The 14,298-nt window shown below is 33.5% G+C and overlaps 1 protein-coding gene across 1 annotated transcript; it reads left to right on the top strand.

Moving 5' to 3' along the window:
- Positions 1-351: 351 nt before the first annotated feature.
- On the top strand, positions 352-4,504 carry LOC128167432 (uncharacterized). The gene is made up of 2 exons (XM_052833154.1): positions 352-450; positions 1,797-4,504. Exon 2 carries the CDS (start codon positions 1,800-1,802, stop codon positions 4,059-4,061), a length of 2,262 nt encoding a protein of 753 aa, XP_052689114.1. The 5' UTR covers positions 352-450; positions 1,797-1,799; the 3' UTR covers positions 4,062-4,504.
- Positions 4,505-14,298: the final 9,794 nt, after the last annotated feature.

Genomic DNA, 14,298 nt, shown 5'->3' with positions numbered 1-14,298 from the left:
AATCCCAATTTCTTTTGAGCATTTGCTATGATAGAATTTATATAAGATGACCAGGAAAGGTCCTCAGAAAATATAACACCTAAGTGTTTATGGGTGGGTACGAATTCCAAATCGCATCCTTGAAATTTTAGCGTAGGGGTTACTGTCTTAGGTTTATTACTAAAATAAACAGCCTTAGTTTTTGAAGGATTAAATCTTAGACCAAGCCTCTAAAATTAAAAGATCCCGATTAAGATAAGATTCCATATCGTGTACATTGATTGCAGCATGTTGAAGGCTATTATCATCTGCAAAAAATCTGCAAAATGTTAACATGTTATCTGCTATATCTTTTACATAAATAAGAAATAACAATGGACCAAGGACAGAGCCTTGAGGCACTCCGGCATTGATGGACTTAATAGACGACAGCACTTCACGATACATAACCCTTTGCTTTCTATTTACAAGGTAACTATTAAACCATTTGAACAGATTTCCAGTAATACCATAGGTATGGAGTTTAAACAATAAACCTTTATGCCAAACGCGGTCAAATGCTTTTGACAAGTCGCAAAAAATCATACAACAAGATTGACCTTGATCAATTGCTCTTAAAATATGGTCGTGCGTTTCTATTAGCTGATAAACAGTAGAGTGACCCGGTAAAAATCCAGCTTGATACTTATAAAAAAGATTATTATCATGAAAAAAGTTATATACATGTCTAAAAATAATTCGTTCCATTATCTTAGAAACACAACTTAATAAGGAAACAGGTCTATAATTCGACATTTCTGATGAGTCGCCTTTCTTATATAAAGGTAAAACATTGGATATTTTCCAGGAGCTTGGAAATGTACAGTTTTTTAAAGAACGATTAAATAATGAACATAGAGGCTTTGCTATTGTATACATAGTATTCTTAAGCATTTTATGACTTATGTTATCTGGCCCCACAGCTTTGTTTACTTGAATGATTGAAATAATATCTATCACATCTTGTTCAGAAATACATACATCACAAATAAAATTGTTGCATTCAGGTAATCTAGCATCATTGTCGTCTAAACATGAAATGGAGGAAAAATAATCATTAAGAACCTCAACCTTTTCTGTATTGGTATAAGCTATGGATTGATTACCGTTTTTTAAGGCAAATTACAATGGGGGAATTTCGGTAGACATTTTAATATCAAAAACATTCTTCAATAATCTCCAGTATAATTTGGAATTATTTTTACTGGAATCTAAAAGATTAATTTCTAAATTGTTATAATAATTGTCAATTGCATACTTTTTCATATTGTTAACTTTATTGCGTGATTTTTTAAACTTTTGCATATCTAAAGCGTTTCTAGAATTTATTGCAATCTTCCTTAAACGGTTTCTTTGTCTTTGCTGTGGTAGGCCTATATGGTTTTTATCCAACGAGTTGTGTGTTTTCCATCCTCAAGCCTTGGCGAGGGGATAGAAAACACACATGTTAAACCATAAGTTAAACCTTAATCGTTTGTTAAACCTCAATTTTTCTGTAAACATTATAACTGTGAGCCGCAAAACACATTCACTACTAGACGTCAACAACTTTACGCTTTGAAAAAAATTCCTTGAAGATTAACAAACAAACATTTCATTTTCTGGTATATTTTTATCAATTTATAAAAAAAACCTGAAACAGCATTATCTTTTAATAGGTGAATATAACGTTCTATTATTTTATTTTTTTTAGATAATTGGATATGAGTCAGAGAGTTGGGAATAAATCAATCATATATTAATGCATATTCTTACATTTTACTCATCTATCATTACAGAAAATGAAGATGAAAAGGATAGATTTCATGTACGGTGTGATATATTTAACAGCGTTTTTGCTCTTGCCAATATTCCTTCACATCTATGGATATTTGGACCAAAGGACATATGTGAAAGTCATTCATCAAAACTCGTTCTACGAAAACTCATCAGAAATTATTCTTATGTATTCGCATTTCAAGGGTTTCCTCCTTGCTATATCAATAACATTAATTACCACTTGCATTTGTTTGACATTGGTATCGTTTACGAATCAAACTGCTAGATATCAGATCAAGTATTACCGTCCGTATTTTACAAGGCATTGTATAATCTGTGTAATCCCATTTGTTATAAGATACATCAACCTAACGGACACTACATCCGATGACATTATGATTGAAATGGATTGGGAGCGTTTGTTCCTGGTAATATCTTCAATTTTTCGGTTTATCTTATCTCTCTTTTTGTGTATTGTACAAAAGTACAAGTTTTGGAGATTGGTTTTGTATGTGTTAATCACAGTGATTCATTCTTTCGTAATCACATACCTTTTTTGTCTTCTTTTGAGTAATTGTGTAGAATTGTTTAATATAATTAAGAAAAGCAAAGACGAATTTCTGACACAATGGTCCTACGTTGATCATGAACAACCAAACGACTTAAATGTGAGTAAGATAAACACATATTTAAAAGATTTCAGTCTTGACCAGAATTTATTTCTGGCGACAGGGCAGAAATCATATCAAACTCAAAATTTATTGAGTTTGCAGATAGAAAACATAGGTGAAATGACGCGGCCATATCAGCAAGGAGTGTATCAGGTTGGAATTGGTGAGAGTGTCAGTTTGCCTTGTAATGTTGGTTATGAAATCAAAGAGCCAGTGAGTGTCTTATGGTCATTAAATAGGAGTTATTCTGATTTCAATCTTAGTGTCAGCACTGAAAGAAGCGTTTCGTCGAACATTATTACCACTGAACTAAATATTGATTTAGAAAATTCTGGTTTTGGGGATATCACTTGTTCTCTTCGGCATTATCGGCATTTCGGTGAACAATTATTTTTTCAGAACAAAATGGCTACGTCTTCCATTCAGAGTGAAGAGGCCGTTATAGCACAGTACAGTGTGAGAAAGTACTCTGGTAGGGACTTTTATATATATGCAACAGCAGGTGGAGCGATTGATATTACATGGAAACCAATGTCATTTAATAATGATTTAGAAGACCTGATCCAATATTATTACGTAAATGGAGTCCTATTCAATCGACCAAAAAATGCTAAACTGTATTGCTCAAGCTTTTCATATTTATACATTCTTTATGGGCTGGCAATGAATTGGTTTGATGTTAATTATGCTTGGGAGTCTTCACACTTTTTAAAAAAACATTCAAGTTTATTTGAAACTCATTTTACGGAATGCGCAGGACCTAGTGTGTTTGGAATACACACAGTCGAATATCTCCGTCCAGTTTACGATAAAAAGAGTGGATCCTATGTATTACGCGAAGTTCAACATCCAGACACGTTATATGTCCGTCCAGATTTAGCATACTTCCACAAGATGGACAATGCAACAAAGGAGAAAAAGATAAAAGATATACAAAAATTTGATTTGGATTATCCGTGGTTTGACAACAGTGATGACGTTTGTTTAATAGCACGTGTTTTTTGGGAACTAATAACCGTCCTGTTTTTACTTTTATTATGCTGCTTTTTTCTATATAAATGGTTGAAGTGGTACAGTTACAACATCATCCAACCTATCAAAAATTTTGTCCTGGGACAGCCATTTTATATTTCTAGTAAGTGTTCTGTCTTAAGGGGCGGTCCTCTGGTCTGCTGTTATGTTTTATGCGGAGATGCTGATCGAAATTCGGTTTATAATGAGCTCGTTGTTCCACTGAGAAATAATGACGTTACGACGGGTTTTACGTTTGAGGAATCCCATATCAACAAAAGTGGAAAGTCGGTATTTGATATTCAATGTGACATCCTTAAGCAGTGTAAGCACTTGATTTTTTATGTGACCTCCTCTTATCTGAAGGAAGAAAATTTTGTTGATATTCAATTAGAAACAGTGCTCCAGTGCATTAAAATGGGATTCATTTCCTCAAATAGAGTGTTGATAATAATTGCAGACAATTGCGAATTACCGGACAAAATAATATATAACTTACCGGAAGCAGTGGCAAACATCCATGACTGGGTCACAGTAACAAAGCCCGATCACAGAATAAGCAGAATAACAAAGTGGATGAAGGATGAAAGAAAAGACATTTAATATCGGATACTCCGATTACTATTGTTTTTCTCGAATATATACACACACGGCGTACTTACATGTACAGTAATATGTCATAATAATCACAGTGTCTGATGTACAATGTGATAATTATGATTAATTTTATAAATGTGTTATTGCGTTGTTTTTATTTTTTGGGGTTTGTTGTTGCTAATTATGGATGTAGTTGATTTAACAGCAGTTCTTTATTTGTATATTTTTACTTTGTTGCTAAAGGTGTTGATATTGTTATTTTTTATTATCATGGATTTGGTATTTATTCGTTTTTTATTTGATCAGGTACATGTATCATTTATGTATTATTTTGATTTTCTGTGGGGGTTTGGGGTTTCCCCCTTGTGTTGTTGTTGTTAATAATGGATGTAGTTGGTGATGTAATTTGTTAATTGTATACTTTGATTTGTTCAAGTTGTAAATATTTATTTATTTTTTAAGGTCTTCCGTTTCCAACGGAAGACCTTATAGTTTTCGTACGATTTCTTATTAAGGTCTTCCGTTTCCAGCGGAAGACCTTATTGTTTTCGTACTGTTTCTTATTATTATTTTTTTTTTTTTCCAAATTTTGTGCACGAGATTTCTCGAAATCTATTCGACCGATCTCAACCATTTTTTCACAGATGGTTGGGCGTGATCTAAACTTAATACATTTTTCTTAATTTTTTCGTAGTCACTTCCGGTACCGAATTGTCGGCCATTTTATAATTTTTGACGACTCATTTTGTGCAGCTATAAACTCGGAAACCATAAGAGATATGAATATCAAATTTTCAGGATAGGTAGACTATAGTTTGAAGTTGTGCAGCATGTATTTGTTTAATGCCTGTTGCGCCATTTCTTGGAGCTCGCCTGGGCACGTAAATTGGGTATGAATTTTCATTCAAAATTTTCACACGTTTTGATTTATATCTTTTTATCAGTTGATATTTTGTTATAACATATATAACAAAAGAGGTAGAGAATCAAAAGTTCTTTCCAACAAAATCAAGAAAAAGGGGCTGGCCCCTTTATTCAGGGTCCAACGCACTCTTAAACTCTATCACACATAACTTAAAAACGATAAAGATGTTGTAATGCATTATAGAAGCAAAGTTGTTGATCGTACCAATATCTATTAGAAAAAATCATTGCCACGCCCATTTATTACGTAATTAGGAATTTTTAGGGGCTAAAGTACTTAAACTTTGACGCAATATAACTAGAGAAGTAGACATATTTTGTAAGACATCATAGAAAAGAAAATGTTTGAATTTATGATTTAAATCGATTCCACTTATCAAAACACGAATTTCTGTCCCCATTAAGGATCTAGAGGGCTGGCCCTTAAAATATTCATACATTTGTATCTCAAAAATCATCAACAATTTTAGATGGGTGTAAGAACAAAAATTGTTAGTATTCTTAAGACCTTTTCAAAGAAATCAAGAAAAAGGGGCTGGCCCCCCTTTTTTTGGGGGGGGGGGGGCAAGAAACTCGTAAAGTATATTACAAATTACATAAAAACGATTAAGATTTCGTAATGCATTATAAAAGCAAAGTTGTTAATTGTACCAATATCTATCTGGAAAACTCATTGCAACACCCATTTATTACGTAATAATGGATTTGTATACATTATCTGAAAGTGTGTGTGTGTGTGTGGGGAGGGGGGGGGGGTTATTTCTGAAATTGTATCGATTATTCATGGTATGATTTAAAACAGAAATCGCAAGGAAGACCTACTCGTTACTCGTAACGAGATCGTATCTAGTTATTATTAAGGTCTTCCGTCTTCAGCGGAAGACCTTACTGTTTTTCTACGCGTTCTCATTCTTCTATATTATTATTTTTCTTCTTGGTAGTCACCCTTAATTTCTCAGCCATTTCTCAATCGATTTTAATGATTTTTACAGGGATGATGTCTTAGGTGAATATCTCTTTGCATCTTACTTCCTGTCTGAAAATTCACTTCCGCTTCTGAATTATCTCCCTTTTTCGTGTATTTTGGAACATGATATTGTTCACGCATCTCCTCAAAAACTGTTATAGTTAGGGACTTGAAATTTATATGCAAGATAGAGTGGTTATGGTAGATTTGCTTGCTTGTTTTAGATTTGACCAGAAGTCATCATCCTTGAAGCTAGACCGGAACTGAAAATGTTGATGTTAAATTTCTTTGACAATTTTTACGAAATTTGAGATTTGATCACGAATATCTTTCTTCTAATCAATATTTTGCTAACACATGTAGAGCATCAAAAATTAATCTATAAAAGATCTTTCAACGGACACCAAGTAAAAGGGGCTGACCCCTCATATAAGGGGCCAAGAGGGGTCTAAAGTCTTTTATCTATATCTCTTTAATGAAAAATATTTTGTAATGTATTATAGAAGCAAAAATGTGTATCTTCCACTTATCTACCTATATTTGTTAAGAGTTTTCTGATATGTTACATAATTTGGATTTTAAAGGGACTAGAAGTCCAATATTTTGATCATTTATTTCTAAAAAAAGGAGAAATATTTTGAAATGCATTATAGAAGAGAAGATACTCAGAATAATATTCGTAATAATATTTAACCACCAAAGTTTCGTTTAATGGTCCTTATAAGGAGATAAAGAGTCGGCCCCTAAAACAATCTTTCCCTAATATCTCAAAAACAGTAACAAATTTCTAAACACTTGTTGAACAAAATGTGTTTAGTATTAAGGGACCTTTCATTGATATCAAGAAAAAGGGGCTAGCCCCTCAAATTACATGATAAGAGGGATCTAAATGTTTCAATCAAAGCTCTTATACATATATCAGAAACAAAACAAGGGCGAGAAGTCCAATACATTTATGATTTATTTGTAAAAGAAAAAGAGGATATAGAAATTGAAGAAAAGAGTCTGTTTAAAATCAAAGGATTTTTCATTCTATTTCCAAATCATGTTTAGCTGGTAAGTAGCAAAATAAAGGTCAAGCATGTATCTCAAACTCTAGTGATATTGGGAATTTAGTATTTTCCGTTTAATATAGAAGTCACCGACCACTCCCCCCCCCCCAACCCTTTATAAAATCATTTAGTTTTTCTGGCCCGATTTTACTTGATCTTTGATCTTGGACCTTTAATTTCAACTTAGTACCATTCTAGATTACCGTACTAATTACCAGACCAATTCGTTCATTATTAACAGAGTTATGAACTTTTTGGCATTTGAGTTTTAATTTTCGTGTTTGACATGTACTGTAGAAAAAAAATTCTAACTCCCGAGCCCTTCACTCAATCCTCATGAAATTTGGTGTAAATGTACCTCGGACCTCATTCTGTTTTTCTGCCAAGTTTGCAGCGGGTTGAACAATTAAGAAGAAATTTCCGATATCAAGCCGCGAGTATAGCCTGTACGGGGACTTAAAATTTACACAGTGCAAGGGATGTAAGCAGCTGCGTAATATTTCTGTTGCATGTATATTTCTTGTTTTCCGTTTAGTCTGTATCTACGATAGCGTATGAACTACTTATGAATGTTAGAACTGTGGAAATTACTGTCATCAATTTTTTTATGAATAAATTTACGTGTTACTGATTTCGTTATTTCTACATTTATAAGAATTTTACCAATCCTGTTGATATAAAACAGTCAAACATAATAGTAAACGACACAAAAAAATCACTACTCTGAAATACATGTGTAAAATGCATCAGTCATTGTTTTAGGACTTCCCCTAATTGACGTTAACCGAATCCGAGATCCACACCTCAAAATTCTACTTTCGATTTATTTACGACGAACATCAAGCTCGGTCCTTTTCATCCCCCTCCAGACACAAACACGCATCAACATTTCAAATGACCTCGCACTGTTACCAAACCTGAGTAGTGAGACATCTTACACGTTGTTTTTCATCTCATACAAAAATTCAGCTCCTGTCCCGGGCGGAAACGCCCCAAGAGAAAATCGGGAATTATTTCGCGTCAGCCATGTTTTGACGTGAACCTTCGATGATGAAATATAGGCTGGCAATGCCTGTCTGATATGTGCGATATATATTTCGTACGATAGAGACAGAGGACCAGTCTACGATGAAATACTGTTATGACACATGCAAATGCTGTGTGTTCGAATCTCGACGGAGCCAAGATTTGTTCTTTCTCTCTATTTCCTTCTCTCCATTTTTTTTTTTACTTTCTAACTAAGATATTCAAAATAAAGGGGTTGTTGGACTGAAGTACAAGTTGAAAACACTCGTACATTAAGATTTTGACAAAAACATTCTTTAATTATTTGGGTCTTCCGTCTTCAGCGGATGACTCTTCTATCATTCTATTGTTTCTTTTTCTCTTTTCTTATTATTAAGGTCTTCCGTTTCCAACGGAAAACCTTATTGTTATTGCTTTGTTCCTTTTTCCCTATTCTTCTATATTATTATTTTTTTTCTTACAAATTTTGTGCACGCAAGATCTCGAAAATTACTCAATTGATTTTTATGAAACCTGTCGATCTAATAGATTACGATGTGAACCGTATTGCAAATTTTTTTTATTGATGACGTCACTTCAGGTTTTGAGATATAGTCGTTTTGTCGATTTTCAGAGAGGTATTTTTTCGGCAGTACTCCTTTTAAACTATAGCAGACATACACTTAAAATTTTCAGTGATGGTAGACGGAAGATTGAAATTGTGCATAAAGGTTTAAAATCAATTCGATCGCAAAAAGCGCCGAAGCTCGCCTGGACCCAAAAATTGAGATTAAACAAATATCATAATTTTTTCTGGTTTTCTTTGTTTATCTCTTTTCTGAATAATATTTTGTTAAAACATATAATGTTAATTTTTTTTATATTTATAAGAACTTTTATTTGATATCAAGACAAAGGGGCTGGCCCCTCAAATTAGGGGACCAAAGGGCTCTCAAGTCTTTCATCTATAGCCCCTTTACTGAGATATATTTTGTGAAAGATTACAGAAGCAAATATGTTTATCTTACAGTTATGTATCCAAGCAGTGTCATGATTTTATAATGTGGTACGTAATTAAGGTTTTTAAGGGGTCAAAAATCCAAAACTTTGATCACCGATATCTCAGAAAGGAAAAATATATTTTGAAATGCAGTATAGAAGAAAAGATACTCAAAATGATCTACTAAACAATATGGATTCTTCAAAATTTCTTTAAACGACCCCAATAAGGAGATAAGGTATCGGCCCCTAAAACGCTCTTTCTGAGATATCTCAAGAATGGTAACAAATTTCTATACACTTGTTGAACAAAATATCTCTAAAAGTAAATGACTTTTCATTTGATACGAGGAAAAAGAGGCTACCCCTTGAATTAGATATCTAAATGTTTTCAACCAAAGCTCATACATCTAAAACAAAATAGTATCTGGCCCTTAGAATGTAGACCTTTGTCTTATATGCTAAATCACGTTTAGCCGTTAAATAGCAAAACCAAGGTCGTACATGTATTTCATGTTCTAAAACACACGGAAGACCTCCTCGTTGCTCGCAACGAGATCGTGTCTAGTTAAGGTCTTCCGTTTCCAACGGAAGACCTTATTGTTTTCGTACTGTTTCTTATTAAGGTCTTCCGTTTCCAACGGAAGACCTTATTGTTTTCGTACTGTTTATTATTATTTTTTTTTTCCAAATTTTGTGCACGCGATTTCTCGAAAACTACTCAACCGATCTGAACAATTTTTTCACAGATGATGGGAAATTATCTGAAGTTTATATGTTTTTTAATTTTTTGTCGTCATCACTTCCGGTCCGGATTTACGGTCGATTTTGTAATTTTTTACGACCAATTTTGTGCAGAGTTGATCTCAGAAACTATAAGAGATATGACTTTGAAATTTTCAGGATAGGTAGAGCATGGTTTGAAGTTGTGCACTATATAGTTGTTTTGCACCAGTGGCGCTATTCCTTGGAGCTCGCTTAGGCACAAAAATGGGGTACAGATTTCGAATCAAAATTTCCATATGTTTTGATCAGTATCTTTTTATCAGTTGATATTTTGACAAGACATATAGAACAAAAGTAGTAGAGAATCAAAAGTTCTATCCAATAAAATCAAGAAAAAGGGGCTGGCCCCTTTAATTAGGGACCAAGAGACTCGTAAATTATATTACGAATAACTTGAAAACGATAAATATTTTGTTATGCATTATAAAAATCAAAGTTGTTGATCTCTACATTATCGGTTTGAAAGAGTCATCGTCAGGCCCATGTCTGACGTAATTAGGGTTTTTATTCTTTATCTTCAATTTTTTTTTTTGGGGGGGGGGTAATTTTGAAATTGTATCGATATCTCATGGTATCATTTTATCTAAAAAAAAAAAATCGGACGGAAGACCTACTCGTTACTCGTAACGAGGTCGTATCTAGTTCTTTTTATTCTTTTTTTTCTTCTAGACGTTTTTTAAAACTCAAATATCTTGCTTGTTTGTTGTCCTATAAAGTTCAAATTTGCATAGCTTATTGGTAGTTACTATTTCTCAAAATCTATGGAAAATCGTTGATATCGACACTTCCGGTACCGAGTTATTCCCCTTTTCCCCCAAAATATAGGCATTCTTGTGCACGCAAAGGCTCTGAAACCGCTCACAGCCTGTGTTACAAAGTCATAAATCTTCAAAATAGAGAGTTTGAACGTTGTCCTCCGAGTTTTGTTTTTACAATTTTCCTCCTTTAAAGTTTCAAAAAATTAATTTGAATTTGTGTTTCAAAAAATGCTGATTTTTTGTTGTGTTTTTGTTATGTAGCTCTTTAGTTTAAAATTTTCTCAAAACACATATAGAACAAAATATGTGCAAAATGTCAAGGGCTTTCACTTGACACCATTGAAAAAGGGCTAGCCCCTTAAATTAGTGGTCTAGAGCCCTTAAAAGTCTTCGCTTTATAACTCAAAAATGGTTAATATTTCGCTATAGCTGTTGATAAAAAAGTTGTTCATTATTGTGTTATCAATGTCGTTACAAAACTATTTTGTACCGGTAATGCGTATTATGAGTGTAAAAAGCTTGTCTTGTTAACATGTACCTGTATTCATTTGGCAAGTAGGCGAATCGTCTTCGTGCGAATAACGTACATATATTAACAGCTGAAAGTGTTCCAGCATATACGGGATGCTTTGATTCATTTGAAAAAGTGTCTAAAAAGTATGCGTGTACATGTTTTTCTTACAGCCTTTTTTTTTTTTTAGAGTAACCTCTGTTTAGGTCCTATAGTGGACAACCGTTAAGAAAAACAAAAACGAAAAAATATAAACGTTCTTTTTCTTATCTAGTGAGATACATAAACTAGATTTAAAAAAAAATAACTTCCATGAAATAGATTTGAGTCATTTTACTGCAAGCATTTCAAATCGACCTAAATTCTTAGTTGTGTGCGTCATTACATAACCCATCTCGCCCGCGGCCGATAAAAATGGATCGCCAAGGTCGCGGCTGGACTACCTAGCGGTCAGCGGTTATCTAATACACAAGAATCGCGTCTGTCATATGTGATTTTACTTAGCAGCAAACACAAGAATCGTACACAATGACATTAAAGCTTACTCTTCTTAATTTGAATTAAACGATAGAATAAGAAATCGTTCTGTTTAATCATAAACTCGAACTGAAGCAGTATCAGACAGATAGACCAACTGTGGGATTAAAGGGGAAAAAACTTATATTAATTAGAGTTTATTCATCATACTGCAAACATTGTAAATCTTCCTGGGTTCTGAGCTTTTTATGTGTGTTTTAACTTTACGTAAGTTATCCGATCCCTCATCCGCGGCCGAGGAAATCGGTCGCGGCTGCACTACCTAGAGGTCAGCGGTTATCTAATAACAAGATATATATACAAGAACTGTTTCAATTTTATGTTCTTTTTGTTCACCTTCAATTTATTGAATGAAACATTAAAATGTGAATTGAGAAGTCCCTCTAAAAATTGATAAAAGCGATATTGTTCCAAATCAGAAACATCATCAGACATAAATCAATAGTGAATTTGTAATTCTAAAATGTTCTAAAAACTATACATGTACTAATAATGTTATAGATAAACAACGAAAAACCACAAAGATTAAACCTTCAAATGATCACCCCTAGAACATAGCCAAGGAGATCCCGCGCGAGTGGACAAGTGATCCGCGGTAGCTCGTGTTCTTCTGCATGTACTTTATCACACGTGCATGTTTATTGATATTTTGTACGATTCCAACTATTTGTTTATTCGAGATTTTGACCGGTACATGTAAGATTGACTTGTGTTTCAATTTAAGATTTTTTTTATTTACCCACGAATATTTCCGCTAAATACTGCTAAGAGGTTTTATAGATATTGTAGAAAGTAGTTGACGTCTTCATAAGGTTGCACATAAAATGAGAGAGAGGGAGAGAGAGAGAGAGAGAGAGAGAGCGCTCAAAATTGGAAGCATTATTTAGCCGAATTAAGAAAATGAAACAGTCTCCAAGCGTTCAAGGCAGGATAAAAAAATCAAATATCAAATTAACACATGCGGTAGAGGCAATTGCAACTTCTCTGGCCTTTCTGGCAAGTTTGGAAAAACACCTCGAATGTATTAACATCACTGGATGTTAGAATATTATACAAAATGGAGTCGCTTCCCATTAAAATAAGTATCGGCAAGAAGTTTTGTATGTCGTTTCTGTGTTATATTTTAGTGTATATTGATACCTTTAATGAAGTATAGCTCACATCTCAACAGATCATAAAATGTGTTGTAATTATATTAAGTTTTAAAAAATGGGGGGTCGTCATGGACGCCTAGGTAATACATTCGAAGTGTTTTTCCGAGCTTGCCAGAAAGGCCCGAGAAGTTGCGATTGGCGGTAGAGGCTGACACGATAGAATTGAGGGATTTAGTGATTATTTTTAGAATGTTTACATGTGTTTTTAAACAAGATTTGTTTAGATTTTATCGGTTTCATGATCACAGTGCAAGGGATTTTTCAAAATGTGGCGAAGACCCATTTTTGGCGACTACTTAACATGTGTACATTTTTCTCCTCAATGTATGTCACCTTCCCACCCGTGTGTTTATTCGGTCAGTCTATGCTAAGTCAAATGAATCCGCTCCACGTGCGACCGAAAATCTCGTGTCACGTCAGCGCACATAGCCTAAAATATTGCCCCCGGGCTGCAGATCAGCAATTGATAAATAATTGAGTAACATTTGGAAGGATGCTTTCAATGCAGCGGTCAATTGTTAAACAATAAGTGTTTAAATATTCAATGTCAATCAACCTCACATTAAAGGTGCGATATCGTAATCTGAGAATGTGGCTAAAAAATTAACCTGTTGAACACGCTAAACTTCTATAGTTATGAACAGAATAAAATATATATTTTCAGAGACTTAAATAACTTAATAAGATATTTATGTCTCTGGTTTTATAAGTTAACAGTTTTAAGTCAAATATTAAATAAAATTTGTTCTTAGGATTAGAAGTAATGATATACGACTACATTAAGCAATAAAGTCGGTCGATCGTCATTAAATCATCAGAATACTGCAAGTGTCGACAGTTTCTTATTTCTTTGAAATAATTGTAGTAGTTCAATTGACTTGCAGACTATAATATAGCGACTTTTCTGCCTCTCAAAAATGTATGCATTTAATTGCGATAGATATTTGTTCTTGGGGATTTTACTTATTGTTATATGCACATAAAAAAAATCATTGAAGTTGTGTAATATGAGGTTGTAATGCAGATTAAAACTCAGCTGAATATTTTATTTTTAATCTAGCTTGTCAAAGTGGGAGATTGTTAACTTGTAGCTTGTTAACTCTGAAAAAGTCTAGAACAGAAGAAATAAAGTCTTTATAGCTTTCGCTACATCTTCTTATTTATGTGTACGCGTACATAAAGCTATTTTAGATTTTTTTTTACTGTATAAAAAAGTGTTTTTTTCCTAACCTTAAATTTAAATCGATAGAAATTCAATATCTACATGTAACATCTCAATAGCTTTGATAGCTTATTACCGCTTGGAAATCATTTAGTTATGCAAATTGACAAATGCCCATGAAAAGACATTATTGGACCCCAAGGGTTTCTTATCCTTTCCGACGATGATGAGAAGAACTCAAATGTGCATACAAATCATACATTTACATGTATATTTATATGAGATATGATAGAAATAATTGAAAAATATAGGTCTTTTTTGTGCCGCACAAAACGGGCGAAAAAGATTTTTAAACCCCACGAAAATAAATTGAGGGGGGGGGGGTTAA

Source organism: Crassostrea angulata, chromosome 10, assembly GCF_025612915.1.
Source record: "Crassostrea angulata isolate pt1a10 chromosome 10, ASM2561291v2, whole genome shotgun sequence".
In the NCBI taxonomy this organism is placed as follows: Eukaryota; Metazoa; Mollusca; class Bivalvia; order Ostreida; family Ostreidae; genus Magallana; species Magallana angulata.
Note: the sequence above shows the minus strand (reverse complement) of the source record. Positions and strands in the feature narration are given on the sequence as shown.

Excerpts from the sequence above, each read along its gene's own strand:
- LOC128167432 (XM_052833154.1), top strand. The coding sequence starts at position 1,800 with ATGAAGATGAAAAGGATAGATTTCATGTACGGTGTGATATATTTAACA.